This window comes from Lodderomyces beijingensis (assembly GCF_963989305.1).
Source record: "Lodderomyces beijingensis strain CBS 14171 genome assembly, chromosome: 4".
NCBI lineage: Eukaryota > Fungi > Ascomycota > Pichiomycetes > Serinales > Debaryomycetaceae > Lodderomyces > Lodderomyces beijingensis.
In genome coordinates, this window is record NC_089973.1 from 353157 (window position 1) to 369485 (window position 16329).

A 16329-nucleotide genomic window follows, 5' to 3' on the forward strand; every position below is an offset into this window, starting at 1 on the left:
TATATCTTATAAACATCTTGTTCATGTTAGGTATGTTTCGTATGAGTGAAAACAGAAAATATGGAGTCGACTTCGACCGCTTGGTGCAAAAATGCACCGCCAGCGCCGCATGAAAAAAAAAATGGACGGAAGCAAAAATCAAGCTTGGTCAACACACTTTTCGATAACAAGGACATCTCCATTTGCGGCAAAATGTCAGAAGACACATATATACCGCAGAAGAAGGGTAGTCAAGATGAAAACGAGCTAAAGAGACGTCGGTTAGAGGCGTCTCTCTACGACTTTTCGGGCAAAAAGGCCAACTCGCTGGAGTCTGGGCCGGCGTCGATATACAGCAACGTCAAGGAAAACGTGCCTGCTTGGATGAAGAAGGGCGACAATAAGGAGCTCAAGTATGAAAAGTACGCCTCGCTCTCGGGCAAGACCGAGGAAAAAGATGCAGCAAGAGCACCGCCACCACCGGCGGCCAGAGCGAGCAACTCGTCTGCGTATCTGAAATATGGAGGCGCCGAGCCCTCGGCCGATGCGCGGATGAACAGAGTCAAACGAAGTCGAGAGCATTCGGAGCAAACTTTGTTGGCGGCGCGAGACCATAACGATGGTGATGGCAACAGCAACGTCGCAGGCACCAGCGATGATCCCAGGCGTGGTCAACGAAAAGAAGAGGAACAACGAGAAGAAGGAGAGCAGCGAGAGCAGCGAGAGCAGGACTCGAACGAGGAGGTCAACGTTAGTCCGTATTTGCACTTGGACGTGGCGAATCCATCGGTTAACCACGCTCAAAAAAATACCGAGCATTACCATACTTTCCAAAGCAAAATATCGGATAGAGAGAACCGAGATATCAACAGCATTGTGCGTCAACATTACAATCAAAGAACGCAACAGTCGAAACGACAGGGCAAGAGGACCAACTCGCCCATTTACAAGTTGCGAAACTTCAACAATACCATCAAATACATGCTTTTAGGTAATTGGGCCAAGTACAGTCTGGAAGGGTCGCCGCCCATGTTTTCCGTTCTCGACTTGTGCTGCGGCAAAGGTGGTGATTTGAACAAGTGTGAATATATCGAGATTGACCAGTACATTGGCATTGACATTTCCGATTTGTCTGTTCGAGAAGCATACGAGCGGTATTCCAAGCAGAAAGCGCGCTTCAAATCAAACTCGCGCTCACGCACTGCAGACCGGTACAATTTCGAGGCCTGCTTTGCCACGGGGGACTGCTTCACCACGGCGATACCAGATATCTTGGAGCCGAATTTTCCAGGCATAATCGAGCAGGCATTCCCAGTTGATGCAGTTTCGACTCAGTTTGCACTTCATTACGCGTTCGAAACCGAGGAAAAAGTGCGCATGCTCTTGACAAACGTGGCCAAGTCGTTGCGAACTGGCGGCGCATTCATTGGTACTATACCTTCTTCCGATTTCATCAAGTCTAAAATCGTGGACAAGACATACCACAAGGACCAAAACAATAAAATCAAATTTGGCAACTCGCTATACTCGGTCACCTTTGACAAGGAGCCGTCTCCCGATGGCGTGTTTCGGCCCCCGTTTGGAAACAAGTACAGCTACTGGTTGAAAGATGCCGTTGATAACGTGCCGGAATACATTGTGCCGTTTGAAACGCTACGGTCGTTGTGTGAAGAGTACAACTTGATCCTAAGGTACAAGAAGAACTTTATCGACATTTTCAACCAGGAAATACCAAAGTATTTTGGCAAACTCAATCGCAACTTGATTGACGGGTTGAAGCGGAGCGACGGAAAGTACGGCGCAGAGGGAGAAGAAAAGGAAGCTGTAGGTTTCTACATTGGCTTTGTCTTTGAAAAAGTGGGCTGAGGCAATTTTTAACAAACCTGAGGAACCTCCTGATTCCTCAATGGATCATGCTCATAGTGGTCGTTGCTACGGCGAGCCCACTTTTGACATACCAAAGTCCCATTGAATTAGCTGGACGTATTTCATAACACTAAGCGATATTGCACTGACAATCAATAAATGAAAGAAAAGGGTTTGTCCCGGATGAAATTTTGCGACTCGGGGGAGTCCGGGGAGTCGACGAAATGCTCCAAAATGCCGAATTCTAAGCACGTACAAGCACCCGACCATGCCGGTGTTTCCTATTCTCGTAACCCAAGCCGTTAAAACGAAAAGAAAAAAGAACCCTACCAAATTCTCTCTTCAGATCGAGATATCCGTTCTCTATTTCCATTCCTACAATGCATAGCCATTGCTCTTGCTCCAACCAAACCAACCAATAACCAAACCCAGGATATCCATGTTGCAATGCATGATATACCATCCATGTACCACATTCGGCACCGTTACATTCCCTGTGTGAAAGCTTAATTTCAAACGTCACGTCCTTCCCTTCCCCCCTGCCTCTCACCTCTCACTTCTCAATTCCTTTTTTTGTTCGACTTTTCCGCAACAAAAATTACAGTTGGCAAATGGATGGTAAAGGGGGGGGGGGGGGTCAAAATACAAAAGAGAGGACCCTTTGATTTTTTTTGCAAGCTCTTGACGTTGCAGAATTGTGGAAATGTGCGAATAAGTCTAATCAAGGTTTTTTTGCTTTTTTTGCTCCGACAGATGTGAAACATGAACTTTCGAATTCGATTGCCCCGCGTTCCTGGAAAAGGGAATTGATGGTGAAACCGAGGTACCAAATGCAGTGATCCAATTGACTGTCGAACTGTCGAATTACTTTTTAATCTTTTGATTTGGTTGAGTATTTTTTAAAGGGGGGGGGAGTGTTATAGCGCAAGCCTCCATTTCGAAGTCTCCTTATCAGAGCTATAAACTCCACCATTTTAGTTTAATCCCATCATCGATAATTTAACAATGCTAGACTTTAAAATTTCAACCCTTCACTTTCTTCCCCGAGGTAGTATCGAAAAAACCAAAAAAGAATAGAAGAAATAGAATTTAGAAAAGAACAAAGTTAAGCTTTGGTTTGCGTGGAAATGTTTCAGCCCAGGGTTCAACGGCTAAGGCGGCAATGATGAATTTTTGTGATTTTTGCAACCTTGAGCTGTTATAACCATAGATGCAAAAAAAAAAGAAGAAAATAAAAAGAGCCAAAATTGATGGTGTTGCGAGTGTCATGCGAATGATTTAGAACCGGCGAGGTTAAATCGGGTCGGAGAGGCTACTGGTCTGGCAATGTAAATAGGTGTTTTGATTTACTCCGTGCTTGTGGGTGTGTCTCTCGTTAGATCAAGTTTTCAGTTAAAGGTTGCAAAATTTACAAAAAAAAAAAAAAAAGACTCCTGCGAGAAAGGGATGTTATTGTAGAAAGCAAGGCAGAATCCGTGATAATCATAGCCCCAGTAGCGTCGCTGCGTTTGGTCAATAACAAGTTTATTGTTGACCAAACACAGTGCCTGTTCAAAAAGAGATGTCAGGTTTCACAATTTGGCATTTCGTGTCTATCGGCCTTTCCTTCTTCTCCTCCACTCATGCACTCCTGCCACTCCACTGCGATCAGCGAAACAATAACAGCACACCCTCAACCTCCAAAAACAACCATTTTCTTGCTTTGCTAAAGCCTCGTAACAAATGAAGAAGGAATACCTGGTTTAATTTTTTAGAACTGGCTTAGAATCGACCAAAGTTGAACCAAAACATTGCCAAAAGATTCTGGAAATGCGGTGTGCTATGGAGACTTTAAAATTTGTTGGAAATTTTTAGATTTGCTCTAGTCTATCCCAAGCTAAGTGACTAGATTAGTTTACCACGGCTTCATCCAGCATAACCACCCACTTGCGAAAACAGCGCCGTAGCTGTTGGAAAAAACACCATGTTCGTAACATAGCGCAACCTCAAGATAGCAGCGCAATTAGATCTCGTATGTTGTAAACTAACTTGGGGACTTAGTGGTGGCTATGGCCACGGCTTAAGCTTGGGGGAATATAAGTGGGTATAGTCAAAGCCGCGGCGCCAAGCGGGGCCCCCTCTCCCGTTGACAATTTCTCCCTGTTTGATTACGGATGCTGATCCCCAATGAGATTCCGTCACGACACATTTGTGATTGAAAGTCAGAGAGAAGTCACAACCGAAAGGGAAGCTGTAATCTAAGGGTTTCGACTGCATAGAGATAAAATATTTCATCTCACCCTCATCGTACTTCCCCCTCGCAATGCGTCTGCATAACTACTGATACATTGGCAACTCTTGCAAGATAACAATAAAAAAAATATGATAAGAGCAAGGGCTATTGTATCGATTGTATCGATTGTATCGATTGCGAAAAATGAATTGGCGTGTTGATCTTTTTTAATTTAATTAAATTTTATTTTTGGTTTTTGGGGGGTGGGCACTAAATCCTCCCTAAAAAGCCTAAACGGCGGCAGCATCAACCAAAAACCCAAAACACAACTAAACTCTAAAAAACCAGGAATTCCATCCTGCCAACTAAGTGAAAGAAAACAAGAGTCCCGTCAACCAACCGTGGGTGTGCGTGTGTGTGTGTGTATCGCATGTGCTTCTTTCTCCCCTCGCAAGTGCACCAGAGAACAACAACAAACAAATTTCACCCCTTCGTTAATTCTTGCCTAGCAGCAGATGGCGTCATTTTGGACCTTTCCCACCGCCAGCTTACTCCCCACTGGGCTTCGGGTGGGTTCATGTGCCGTGCGATGCTATTGTGTGGGTGTGTCTTTGTTTCGGAATTCGACTTGGATCCCTGCCTCTCGTGTTGCTCGAACAGGAAACAAACTAGCAGAACACTTTGCACAGCACGTTTTCACTGCCGTTGGTCTTGATTCAAACTCACCCCCACGAACCCACACTTTAAACCTTCAACCCCCCCGCCCTCACAGTGGAAGCGTTGCAATGTCTAGTAGTACCGTTACTGCTGGTTCTGCCAACACGGTGGATTCAACAGGACGCGGTAAAACCAGACATTTCGTATTTCTGGGGCTTCGTGCCCATGCCTTCAAACAACCATCAACATCGTCCATTTGCAATCTTTTCTATCTTTTCTATTTTTTAGACCCCTCCTCCTGCCGTCACTAAATGGGCTCAAGTGGGCTTTGTTCCAGGCCAGGATAAACGAACTTGTTGTATTTTTTAGAAAAAGTGAAGAGCCAGTCTATTGATAGTTCCACTAGACCAAGTTCTAAAAAAAAAAAAATCCACATCCTCCTGTCTCAACCAGGAAAATAGATAAATATTTTAACATGGTGGGTCCCTAGTCCAAACCATTGGTTCGATATAAACGAACAGTGTCCAAAAAGTGAAAAAAAATAATAATATACTCTGGCAGTGCCCAAAAAGATCAAGTTTAGGTCCTATCATCTCTTTATTTGGTTTGGCTTAAACCTTTTTCGCTAGCCTCGCAAACGACGACAGGTTTAATTCATACTAGACGTTGCGCTAGCTGCGGTGAGAGTCTGGGGAATGGTGAGTGAGAGGCGAGAGGGGGGGAATGGTCCAAGGCCACCGTGACACTAGTCCAGTTTATTCCAGTTTATTCCAGTTAGATTGTTTTTGGCACCACTTAGTCAGATGCAAAATGAACGAAGACAAAAAAATTGGACCGACCTGGTTGTTCCTCAGGTTGAGAACAGGACAAAACAAAACAAGAGGATCCGCATCTAGACTAGGTTCATTTGAACCATTCACACACCTCCGACTCCACCAAGGAGTCATTCTCTCTTCCTCTAGTCTAAAAATGGGAGAGTGTGAGAGTGTGAGGGAAAGGAAGATAAGGGAATCACGGGGAAAGGAGGTGGGTCTCTCCAGCGTTGAAACACATTCCAGGCTATTCTTTCCGTTCTTCGTGATTGCGATGTTTTTAGTCGGGATGTAACTAAAAAGATGAACCAAAAAAGAAGCCCAAACTAAACACTCCATTCTCAGCTTACGCTCAGCATCCTCTAAAACTCATGATCAGTGGCCAATAGCTGTCTTCTAGCTACAAATTTTTTAGATCCATTTCACTAATTTTCAAATTGATGATTAATAATGGGATTAAAAAAAAATAGAAGCAAAACTTGTCAACCCCCCTTTATTGGATACAGTCTTTCGCAAGTATTTGGACTGGGGTCTTCTCCTGCTGCTAGAAACATTGTTCAGTGAAGCAAAGCGCACTGAACTGAGACATATCGCTACATCATGGCAACCTCCATCCTCAAAGAACAGATTGCAGGTTCGGGAGTTTGGGGATTCGGCGGTTTCTGTGCATGTGCGCGATGGTTATGGCCTGCAAGGTGATGCGCGTAAAAAAAAAAATGGATATCCCTAAACAATAACCATGCCTGGATCCCAGAAAACTTGGGTTTTGGCTCGAGCCAGTCTAAATTGTAGATCAAAAAAAAAAAAACAAAAACGGAGTTTAAAATTGGGGGGACACAGTGCTCGTAGTAGACGAATCCGGAATATATCGCAGTGTGAAAACAAGCTCAATCGTCGCCACCGGAATCAACTTGGAACCTTTGCCGGTTGTGTGTGTAGATTTGAAGGAAATGGGATTGAAAGTGAAAGCCACTTAAGCAAAACAGAACCCCACTTGGCGAGAGAAAATAATAGAAAAAAAAGAACGGTGGGAATCGGCTGAGGGTAGAAGAGAAAGGACTACACCGCGGCGTCTCGGTGTGTGCCTCGGCGGGTGTCTGCGGTGCAAAATGCGACATGCAGCGGAAGTGAACTAATCCTATTTGGTCTTTAACGCCAGCGTTTAAACCAAGAACCAAAATAAGATTGCGCGAGCTGAAACCGACCCTCTCCAGCAGCAGGTAAATGACCTCGAGGGGTTGAGGTTCCTCCAACAGCCAGAACTACAGTTTCCAGCTCTAGCTGGAGCCACGCCACCAACATGCGTGTCTAACCCAGCCCCGCTGGCCTCCTCGCTTCTCGAGTCTTTTCCTCTTTTGCCATCCGCTTTCGGTTCTGTATACCGGAACACATGCTACATCAGGCAAGACGAGGCAGTTTTTTTTCTCTGATTGCCTCTAGTGGCATGGTAGGAGAAATGTCACACGCTGTAGGGAAAAGAAATTAACCTATCTCCTTGCTCAAGCAAACAGTTTCTCAACTAATCGCCCCTCTTTTTTTTTTTTTTTCTTTTCTTCCTCGGAGCAGGAAAAGAGGGTTCTTCCCCTTCTTCTGTTGCATCTGCCTCTTTTCCGGGCGTGCTCGGTCTGGGATGAAGATATTGCGGTTGTGGTTGAGGAGAGTTAAACTTTTGTGAGTAGGGTGCCGTCATCAGCACCGGGAGTATGTTTTTTTTTCCTTTCTCTTTTTTTTTTTTTTTTTTCTTTTTTGGCGTTTCGGTTTTTTGTTCATCGTGGGATTTTTCTTGACCAACTCGATGGAAATGCGCTGTGCTGATTGAGTGGGTTTGACTCCATTTGGCGCTGTTTGGTTTGGTTTGGCAGTATGGGCAGTGACCACTTGAACATCCCAGCGTTTAACGCGAGCTATGTCTGGAGACTCAGCACCGGCTGCATTAGTGCTGTAGCTGGAGTTAAACCAGAAAAAAGCGGATTAGCAAGAAAGGAATGAAAAAGAAAGGCCATTGAGTTGCAGATGGACGCACTGCAACTTACTTAGTATGGCAGTTAAACTTCTACAGCAAAGATGAACCAAAAAAAGAAGAAAGAGAACCGTCAAGCAGCTTGCCAGTTTAGCAGTCTAGCAGTTTAGCAGTTCGGGCAGAGGACAAGGCAAAATTAAAAAAGAAAAAAAATAGTATTCAAAAGCCCAAACAGCTGAAGAGCATCATGTATGGATGGGTTTAGAGAGAATCTAAATGGTAATCGGTTTAGCAATTAGTTGATCATCAAATTAGATATTGGACATCTCACCTCCTCTGCTAAAACCGCGAGGAAGACTAAAAAAAAAAAGACATCTATAAAACACATTTGGAATCCCCATTGAATATATTCTTCCAGTTTTATCACATTTGCTTGTAGCACCACCACTTCTTCTATTTCTTCTTCTTCTCCTTCTTCTTCTTCAGTCAAGGGAAGAGACGACGATTGCTACTTTTTTTGTTCTTTTTTTTTTTTAAAAAAAAAAATCAACTTGATTGTGATTGTGTGGGTTCGCTGGGCAATTGGTTTTATCCAAACCTTCATTTTTACAACAAATGCTTTAAACAAAAGCAAAAGGATACAACTGCTGAGATTGTCGATTCCCGCCATCCAACACCATTGGCTAGCTACAATTAACCCCGAACGAGCTTGCATCTTCTTCGCAAATCACGCTATACATTTGACACAACAAACGAACGGCGAAACAAAAATATCAAATCGAATTCTGAAAAAGATACCAGAAAGAGATACGCGCACGTCACCAGCACCAGCATCACCACTGCCACCACCGCCACCAATACTGCTAGTCCCCAGCTCTGCGCGAAACGTACGTCTGTCGTCAACTCCAAACGCACAGCGCAACCTTTTTTTCCTTTGTTCTTCTTCACCCACAATCCCATCCAAATCCAGTCCAGTAGCAGGTGATATCGACTCCTTGACATACACAAGAAGCCCCGCATATACGATCTAGCTACGTCAACCCACCACCTTTCACACTTGCAGGAGATACCCACAAACATACACGCATATAAAACCAAACCAAATATCGATCTCCAAGCGAAGCGCACACGCCTTTGAAAAAAGCGACGAGCAAAGCAAAAAAAAACCACTCAACAGAAATAGTCACTCTACATAAGAGAGAAAGATCTTGACAAGCAGGTTTCATATACAAAAAAAAAATCTGATAACAAATCTGAAAACACCAGATCACGTTACTTGCAAAAGGAAAGAAAGCAAGACTAGCAATACAAATCCAAAATAGCATTTGCAAAGTGAAAATCCTGGAAAAGTGCCTTTTCTAAGCTTTTTTTTTTAAACTATAGAATTTAAGCACCAACAGTCAAAGTTTGAACCGGGCCCCCCCTTAGTCTTTGGATTTCAAGCTAGAAAAACGATTTAAGCGAAATCTTAATAATAATAATAATCAACATCATCAGATATATAATACATCATCGATATTATCAACGGCATCAAGAACAAAACCAAAAGGACGATTGCAAAAAAAGTTGACAAAAGAGACTCCGACTGCCAACCGATTGCAACAACACCCAAAAAAAACACGAATCTTGAGCTCAGAATAAGGCCATCCCATCTCGATCAAACTCGATTCAAGCAGCACGGGTCCCTCCTCAATCCACCTCCTCCGTTTGAAAAATTAATTTTTTCAGGAGAGAAAGCGAGAGACAGAAAAAATAGAAAATTATTAAAACAAAAAGATCAAGATCCTTTTTCCACAATAGACAGGAGATCTGAATCCTCACTCCATTTTTCAGATCCATTCACGCATTTATTGAGTAAGTCTAGTGCTCCAGCTACTCACAGATCCTACTAGAGTCTAATCTATTCATTTGCACTATTCATTATCCCGGCTTCTCAACTAAAAAGCACCGCTATTGTTCTGGAAATTCTCCTATTCAATCGTTTTTCACATCCTTTAAAACAATCACCTCGAGAAAAAAAAATCAGGATTTACCTTGGATTTAATGCAATATATTCAGCAACAAGTCATATTTTTCAGGACCAAATACAACCTTAGCTGATAAAGTTTTCTTTCATAAATATTCAAAGACACTGCTTTTAACTAGGGATTGTGCAACTAGAACCAGAGTATCTCAAAGTTATAGATTTTTATCCCCCCCCCCCCCCCTCCACACACACACACCAACTCCTTTATTGGGGAATTTAATTTTTTTTTTAAAAAAAAATTTAAAACAGAGTATGGCATCAGAGAGTGACAAGTTGCCTAACGAACAAGATCATTATAGAGATAGCAAAGTCAGACCCATTTCCAATAATCTGATCGGAAGCATGCCAACTGTTTTAGATAACAAGACGTTATTACCACCTTTAGGTTCCACCATGAAACCAGACCAAATGGATTCGCAGAAACAATCGCACATTCACGCACAAAATATACTGCACTTGCTGCAGCCTCAACAACAACAACAACAAACTTATGATTTTCCTTCTTCTAGCCAGAATTCCATGTATTTTTCTTACCAGCAGCCAAGCTACGATGCCTTTCAGCAGCGACAAACGTTGTCGCAACCGCTCAATGCTTATGCGCCCATGTCTCAGTACAATAGCGCGCAGTATCAATCGGGCGCGGCAGCGGCAGCAGCAGCAGCAGCAACACCAAACTCGGGGATCCGATATCAGTACCTGTCATCGAATGCAGCCACAACCTCGACCAACTCGACCTCAACCGTTCCCCCTTCGGAATTGGACCACGGTGTTGGGGTCGGTGTTGGTGTCGGGGACGCCAAAAGAGGTCGCCGGTTTAGAAGGAGGTATAACCAAATTGTGAGAAAATACCCATGCTCGTATCCTGGTTGCCTGAAGAGCTACGGGTCTTTGAACCACTTGAATACCCATATCGTCACCAAGAAGCATGGCCACCGCAAATCGAAAGCAGACTTTCAGGCGGCAGGCGGCAATCCAAACACGAGCATGAGCAAAGATGAGAAAGGGGAAATCTCCTATACAAACAAATCCCCACTGCTACACCAACAGCAGCAAACTTATCAACAGCACCAGCAACACCAGCAGCACCAATTACAACATCAACAACATCAACAGCACCAACAACAACAACAACAACCGCAGCTACAGCAACAACAACCACAGCCGCATGTACTGGCCTACACACTGGGATCGGGCCAATTGCAACAACAGCTACAACAGCAACAGCAACAGCAACAACAATCGCAGTATCTTGGCCCTTCAAGCGGAGATTACAGTGCAGGAAACTACTGGTATGGCTATGCGCCTCCGAATATCCGACCCGGCGCAATCAACACCGATAGCTATGGTAACCATTTGCCTCAGCAGCCGTCAACCAGTGGGAACTTGTACTATCCTGGGCTCCAACCAAGTAACGCTGCCGCTGGTGGTGTTGCTGCTGCTGCTGCTGCTCCTGGAAGCGCCCAGCAGAGAGCTGCTGCGCCCGCTAACACGGGCATTTCCCAAGGACAATACTATCAGACTTCCTCAGCACCACAGTCTCATTTGCAACAAGGCTACTACCAGTCGTTGAACCAAGTGCTGCAGTACGGACAACAACATCTGCCTCAGCAGCACTCCCAGTCAGTAACTCAAACACCGCAGCAGCATAACCATCCGAATTAAAAGCTGACCAGTTGAAAAAATGAACCTTGCTTTTGTTTTGTTTGTTTGGTTGTTGTGGTGGCCGCGAAAAAACCAAAAAAAAAAAACGAAAACTCAAAAATTCACCACCTTTGCAAACACAGCCATAATAACGCACAACTGGCACGGTGCCCGTGACAATACGGCTTTGGTTGGATGACTCGACCACGCTGTCTTTGATGAACAAACCCACATTTTCTTTCTTGCCAAAAAAAAAAAAAAGCCCCAGGCCTGCCTTTTTTTTTTAGCCAAAACTATTCAAGCTCATTTTAAAACAAAAAGTTCTGTTTTGTATTATATAGATTTACACCCAATAATATATGCCCCCCCTTTTATTCATGAGACCAGTTTTTCGTTGTCAAGCGGAATCCTCTAAAAAAAAGAGAGTAATAGTGTCGTTTTCATAAGCTGATATGTTAACCCCCTCGAGAGTCGAGTAGAGCAGAGTCGAGTCGAATACTGCACTGCTACACTTAACCTCTAGAACCGGCTGTGAATGGTGTGTGTGTTGTCTGTAGTGTACTGATATTTGGCCTCCCGTGGCTCTCACTCTTTGGTAGTAATTTTGAACTTTTTTTTTGTTTCTTGATTTTTTAGTGTCGGTGCCTAGATGGTCCTATCTTTACTACATTGCAGGATCTGAGATCTCTGAGACTATTCTATTTAGCTACACTTTACCCAAGCTCGGGCCCCCATCAATAGAACTATAGCTGTAACTGCAGGTATGGGAGACACGTCAGACGATCCCGTGTCGGAAACTACAACCCTGGCAACGTTGCTGCAGGTGCCGACGGAAGAATGTGGAAACAACATCGACCCTGAAACACGGCTAGTGCAAGAAAACGAAAAACAGCCCGATGACGACAACGATGACGACAACGACGACGACACTGCCGCCGCCGCCGCCACGAAAGAAGAACCTGCGTTTTTGCCTCCGAAGCGCTCGAAAAAGAGATTGACGTTGCAGGAGAGGTTGGCTCAAGCAGCCAAGGGCAAAAAGAAAGCCGCTGGTGGGGCTGCTGCCACGGCTACGGCCACGGCGAAAGTTTCAAATGGCGAGCTGTCAAACGCCTCTTATTTCACTACGTCTGCGAATACAAGCGTCGATGACGTGACTGCCACGGGTGATCAAGAGCAAGCTGAACCAGCCGAGTCGCAAAATGATCAAAATGATCTCAAGCACAAGGACAAGCTCGAGTTGGAGTTGGAGTTGAAGAAACTACAAACGGAGAATGCTAATCTCACTGAGCAGTTGTCGTTGTTGAAAAAGAGCAAAGGCTCGAGCAAGGAATTAAGCGAGCTTCAGGCTACCATTGCCCAAAAGGACGAAACGATCAAGCAGTTGATGAAGGAAGGAGAAACGTTGTCCCATAAGGAGTTGAAGTTGAACGAAACCATCAAGAAGCTCAAATCGACAAACCAAACCTTGGAAGAAGACATGGCTGAATTTGCCAAGAAGCACAACGAGTCGTTGGTTAAGCTGGAGGAGTTGCAGGATTTCCTCAAAACACACAAGTTGAAAAACGTTGACCAACTAATATCAAAATTCGCCGAGATTTCGGAAAACTTGCACCATGCTCGCGCCGAGAATGAAGCGCTGAAAAGCTTTCAATCCAAGTACAAGGATCTCCTACTAGTATACGAAGAGGTCAACGTTGCCAAGCAGGAGATACTGAAGGAGCTCAACGGCGTCAAGATTGAGTTTGAGATGCTGAAGAAACAGCACGAGCTTGACCTCGCATCGAAAGACGGCCAGCTAACGTCCCTCAAGAACGACTTGAGTCACGCTAAACAAAGCTACTGCGACGAGATAAGCCGGCTTGAAGAAAAGATTGAGCAACTAAGGTTGGATCGAGAAGTGCAGAGCGAAACAAGCAGTCGCGTCAAGGCCGATGAAAAAGTCGATTTCGACGACTTTAAAAAGCTCTCGGATGCTCATCATACACTTCAGAAGCAGTATTTGAACTCGCAGGAAAACTGGAAGATTATGGAATCCAACTTGGCGCTCAAGGCGGATACCTTGACGACATCGTTGGAAGCAACCAAAAAGGCAAAACTCAAAATATCAAACGAAATCCAAAGGGCCAACTCTACAATACAAAAGCAAGCTCAAGAAATGCAACAACTTCAAGCTAAAATCGACAAGGACCAGTCTCGAATAAACGAGTTGGAATTGTCGTTTAACCTCAAATCAAACGATTTGCAGGACTTGAACGAGAAAATGGAAAAGCTCAAGTCGGTCTACAACCAAGAACGGGCAAACCTCAATTCCAAAGTTCAGCAATTGACAGATAGCTTGGAGCGGCAAAAGGAACAAAAGAGGCCGGAGCCTTTGAAGTTCGACTCGAGAATGAGAGTAAACTCATCTAGTTCGGCATTTTCCGGCTACAGCTGGAACGATATCAGGCTAGGGGAATCTTCGCAGACTCCCGCGCTCAACAGAGAGGACGGCGTCTTTTTAAACAACAGCCACAATCTCTCGCTGAGCTCATTTACGGAGATTGGAGACGAGATCTACGACCGCGACCAGTACCTGAACATCGTGTCGAGCCAATTGGGCTCGCAATTGGGTGCAAACGGCCAAGGCGAACCGCTACCCCACAATGCGCTATTCGGTATCCCGTCTTCGTCTCATGGCAACAGCAACAACTTGCAGTTGGTCAACAAGATGAGCTCGACGATTCGAAGATTGGAAATCGAGCTACACACGTTGAAAGATGAAAACTCCAAATTGATCCAGGAAAAAGAGCAACGAGAACAGGAGTTGTTGGCGTCGATCAAGTTGAATGACGAAGTTGCTGCTTTGAAAAGCCAAGTTGGTGAACTTGAGAACACGATTGAGGAGAACAAAATCAAGGAGCAGACCATGTTGGAACTCATTGGCGAAAAGTCGGAGCAGGTGGAAGAGTTGAAAGCTGACGTGGTTGATCTCAAGGAGTTGTGTCGGAGTCAAGTGCAGCAAATGGTTGAACTACAGGGTTTTTAGAGTGGACTTGAAGTAAAAGACGAGAAAACAACCTCCTCTACCTCCCTCCCCCATAGATATACGTATGTAGACGGACACTTCAAAGCTGTAACCGAACGAGGCCCTATTGCTTCTTACTTTGCTTCAACGGACTTTTTTCTCCCCTGTCCAGATGTTTTTTTTTTTTTTTTGCACCCAAAAATTTTCTTTGCACGTTCTGTAGAGATCGAAAACACTAGAGTGAATATCAGCACGAGCACTTGCCTACATAAAGTTCTTCAAAGCAAAAAAAGTAGCTAGCTCTATATTCAACAGGTATAAAACCAAAGAGCTTGATTTTTTTTCGTTCTTTTGGGGGTTTTTCCTTATAAAAAAAGGTTGCAGTAGGAAAGATTCAGATCCATCAACCACCTCATCTCAAGCCACTCCTGCTTCCCGCACGAAACAAACGAAAAAAAAATCAAAAAAGCAGCCAAAAAAAAGAGAGGGTATCCGAAAACCATTCATATTGAAGTTGACTCGACCGGGCAACAACGTTTCACAAGGGCACTATCCCCCATATACTCGATGAAGAGCTTTAGAATCTATCAAGACCGAATAGCGAAAGCGGTACTGAGGAGCGGGAAGAACGAAATACAATTCTACAAGATAGACGCATCGGGGCAGACCAAGTTGACAGGCTCCGTGTTCCTTGATCATCCAGTGCTAGATTTCAAATTCAACTCGAGCGAGCACGATGAGCATGTTTCGAAGACTAAGCCAGCGTCAAGGAAACGTGTATTGAACGGGGGCGCCGCCGCCACCAGCAAGACCAACTCGGCAGATGCTGAGACGTTGCTTGGTGTGGTATTGCAAGATGCAAGCGTCGTGATCCTCTCCGCTGACTCCAACTCCATTATGCACACGCAAAGGTTCCACAATGGCAATGACAAGGACAAGGACAAGGACAAATCTTTAGAGTTCAGCTCCATAGTTAGATACGCAAGCGACACCATGTGGTGCGTTACAAAATCGCGAGATCTCGTCAAGTTCAACCCGATGGCCAGCGCCAAGCTCAGCAAAGTTGCAAAACTACCGAAGTCAAACACGATATGCATGAGCGGCGAGTACCGCGTCTGTCTCGGTACTGGCAACAGTGTCGAGTCGGGCAAGATCGTCAAGGATAAATACGTCAAGACCCAGATTTTCCCCTCAGTGAAGGGCGAGATTGTGCAAATTGAGCTACTCGATGCGCAAACTTGCGTCGTTCTCACTGCCGATGGACACGGATACGTGGTTCCACTTGATTCAGCAACATTGCAAAGACTCGAAACTGAAGATACCATAGAAAAAATCAGCATCGTGCGAGCTGACAACGAGCAGTATATCATTGCAATTACAGTTGGTGCTAAATTGGACATTTTCACTAGCGATGGCAGGCGCATCAATTCTATTCTGGTTCCGTCCAGTTTGCGTGTGGAATGCGTCATCAGCGTGGATAATCAGCCCATGGTACGTTTGGGGCACGATGACCACACCAGTATGCAGTTCCAGCCTTTTGCGTTGGACCAAACTCGCGTCGATGTGCAAAATGGAGCACCAACCCCAGAGTCCAATGGCGTGAATAGCAGCAGCATAATCCGTCTCCCTGATGGTGAAGATGGTGACGGGGTGAGCCGGGACTTGTATGAACTTTTAAGCAGCTCCACATTGGACAAATCCGAGAGTCACAAGCTTTGTAAATCTAAGAGCTACGAGTACGACGACGATGACGATGATGATGAAAAAATCAAGAAAATAGTGTCGAAATTATCGCGAGAGCAAAGTGAGAAACTATTCACTGTTGTAAGCGAGCAAGTATCCCAGGACGTCACCGCGAACTTTAGACTCAATGTATGGCTCAAATGGTTGCTTTTGATCCACGGGGGGAACTTCGCCCGCAGCAACAATGTCTCAGTCAAGAGCTTACAAAATCAACTAGAAGCAGGCTTGAAAGTCTTGCCCCGGTTATACGCCATTAAAGGAAAATTGCAACTTTTGAAATTACAATCTGAGCTTAAATCGTCTGCTCCGCTTGAAAACAACGATGTCACCACTACGGTCGAGGATGAGAGTATGATGTACGCAAACGGCGAAGTTGACGATACACCAGCGCCGGAGTAAATAAACACCTAACATGAAGCTTACTTTTCC

The 16329-nt window shown here is 44.7% G+C and overlaps 4 protein-coding genes across 4 annotated transcripts; all 4 read left to right on the plus strand. All coding sequences in view use genetic code 12, as the record gives it.

Moving 5' to 3' along the window:
• Positions 1 to 192: 192 nt before the first annotated feature.
• Positions 193 to 1845, plus strand: LODBEIA_P32300 (uncharacterized protein; the record flags this gene model as incomplete). Its single annotated transcript, XM_066973318.1, has 1 exon — positions 193 to 1845. The coding sequence occupies one exon, from the start codon at positions 193 to 195 to the stop codon at positions 1843 to 1845; it is 1653 nt and encodes a 550-aa protein (XP_066830168.1).
• Positions 1846 to 9764: 7919 nt separating this feature from the next.
• LODBEIA_P32310 (uncharacterized protein) lies at positions 9765 to 11174 on the plus strand (the record flags this gene model as incomplete). The annotated part of the gene is made up of 1 exon (XM_066973319.1): positions 9765 to 11174. One exon carries the CDS (start codon positions 9765 to 9767, stop codon positions 11172 to 11174), a length of 1410 nt encoding a protein of 469 aa, XP_066830169.1.
• A 742-nt stretch (positions 11175 to 11916) lies between these two features.
• Positions 11917 to 14178, plus strand: LODBEIA_P32320 (uncharacterized protein; the record flags this gene model as incomplete). The annotated part of the gene is made up of 1 exon (XM_066973320.1): positions 11917 to 14178. The coding sequence occupies one exon, from the start codon at positions 11917 to 11919 to the stop codon at positions 14176 to 14178; it is 2262 nt and encodes a 753-aa protein (XP_066830170.1).
• A 546-nt stretch (positions 14179 to 14724) lies between these two features.
• On the plus strand, positions 14725 to 16299 carry LODBEIA_P32330 (uncharacterized protein; the record flags this gene model as incomplete). The annotated part of the gene is made up of 1 exon (XM_066973321.1): positions 14725 to 16299. The coding sequence occupies one exon, from the start codon at positions 14725 to 14727 to the stop codon at positions 16297 to 16299; it is 1575 nt and encodes a 524-aa protein (XP_066830171.1).
• Between the last annotated feature and the right edge of the window lie 30 nt (positions 16300 to 16329).